Genomic DNA, 1,647 nt, shown 5'->3' with positions numbered 1-1,647 from the left:
CTTTTCTCAAGGAAATGTACCAAGCACTTTAAATATAACCTTTTATTCTACAAGAGCACTTACAAAGGAGCGAGAAGGGCAGGCTTTATCATCCCTGCTTTGGTGAATGAAGAAAAGTGACAGTTACCTAGTTCAACCAGGGAACTAACTGGCCCAAGATCACACGGCTAGTAATTTGCAGAGTCAGGGTTCAAACCATGATCTGCTGGATCTCACATAATCACCAGTAGTGACTCAGCATAGTGACAGAAAACACACTAAAGAAAGGAGTCACTCCCATGTCCAGAAAGAATAAACACCTCACAAAGCAACAGGCGGAACTGCAGTGAGAGCAGGCCTCCCAGAAGGCGCATACCTCTTTTCTGATCATGACGTCGTTTTTGTAATTACTGTTGTTGGCGTATCTCAATTTACCTGCGAAAGGCAAAGAACAAATTCAATGTACAATGAAAACACAAGACCAAAGCATCACTAGCTACCAACACTATCAGCTGTTGTTTAAAATGTATCGTTTCTCTTCAGATTGTCTAACAGATTTGCTATTTAACCTTTGGTGTTGTAACAAAGCAAGTCTTCTCACTTCTTCACTTTCGGCCAAAGAGCCTCACACAGCCAAAAGTCCAGCTGGTGCCAAACTACATTTTAGTGCAAAAGGTAGCTATGTGTGCCAACAGAATACAGGCAGGCACTTCTGTAAGCTTGGGCAAATCACATTGCTAAAGGCCAATGTCCTCATCTGACACTAGGGACAGCCAGGAATACCTGTATCTGTACGCGAGGCCTCCTGAAGCTCAAGTGAGCTTTGTGAAAGCATTTTGAAAACTGCAAAGTGCTGGTTATGTACATTTACACATGGCCACCCCACCCTCTGATCTAGTCCTGTGATGGAAGTGCTTTTTATCATTGCGCTCATCGCCCATGAGGCACACAAGGCCCTTCGTGACCCCCTGTGTATGTGCCACCCAGCAAGCTAGGTTGGCTATGTGACGGGGAGGAGAAAGGAGGAAAGGCACGAGAAGACGGAACTTGTACCTTGTAGACTAGAAGACACACATATGAACTGAGCTACTGTAAGTGATCCAACAGCAGCTGTATGATTTCTCTGCCTAGCCTGTCCTTTTTCTCCGGCCAGTCAACAGTCCTCTAGTGAGAGCTCTCGCTGGATTCCTCCAGTGCTTTGATATTGCCAAAGGGGGTTACAAGTTGGGCTGAAGCTCCCTCATGCTTGGTTTTTGCAAGAAACACCCTATAAATGTGTTGGGTTTTCAGACTGTTAATGCTATCCCCAATGGGTTCTGACTATTCGGATTCTTCCTCTCCCCCACCCCACCCCCGCACTTCATACAGATCTGCCCTGCTCTTTGAAAGTTCGTCTCACCCATCTCGCTTTGAGCAAAGACTGACATTAAAACTCACTGCCGTCGAGTTGATTCTGACTTAGTTTTTGTAAAAAGTAGCGCCCAGAGGGCTTTCCCTTTCCCCCCAAAAGCAAGCGGTCGTTTTGCACGAGCCCCTCTCAAGGCCCCTCACCGCAGACTACACTCGGCAACAAGCCACTTTGGTTTTGAACTCTTCTCTGCGAGCACTACCGACGGTGGGCTTCCAAAAGTTCGTGGAAAACTGGAATGACAAGGTGACTGCCCCCCC

The 1,647-nt window shown here is 46.7% G+C and overlaps 1 protein-coding gene across 1 annotated transcript in view; it reads right to left on the bottom strand.

Moving 5' to 3' along the window:
* The window catches only part of LOC101639377 (protein mago nashi homolog), a 4,393-nt gene extending 3,954 nt beyond the window's left edge, over positions 1 to 439 (bottom strand). Inside the window, exon 1 of the mRNA XM_004699411.2 lies at positions 356 to 439. Coding sequence (XP_004699468.1) covers positions 356 to 370 — 15 coding nt within the window. The 5' untranslated portion in view covers positions 371 to 439. The remainder of the gene's footprint in view (positions 1 to 355) is intronic.
* Between the last annotated feature and the right edge of the window lie 1,208 nt (positions 440 to 1,647).

This window comes from Echinops telfairi, unplaced genomic scaffold (assembly GCF_000313985.2).
Source record: "Echinops telfairi isolate 266 unplaced genomic scaffold, ASM31398v2 ScPeMD7_443;HRSCAF=831, whole genome shotgun sequence".
Classification (NCBI taxonomy): Eukaryota; Metazoa; Chordata; class Mammalia; order Afrosoricida; family Tenrecidae; genus Echinops; species Echinops telfairi.
Note: the sequence above shows the minus strand (reverse complement) of the source record. Positions and strands in the feature narration are given on the sequence as shown.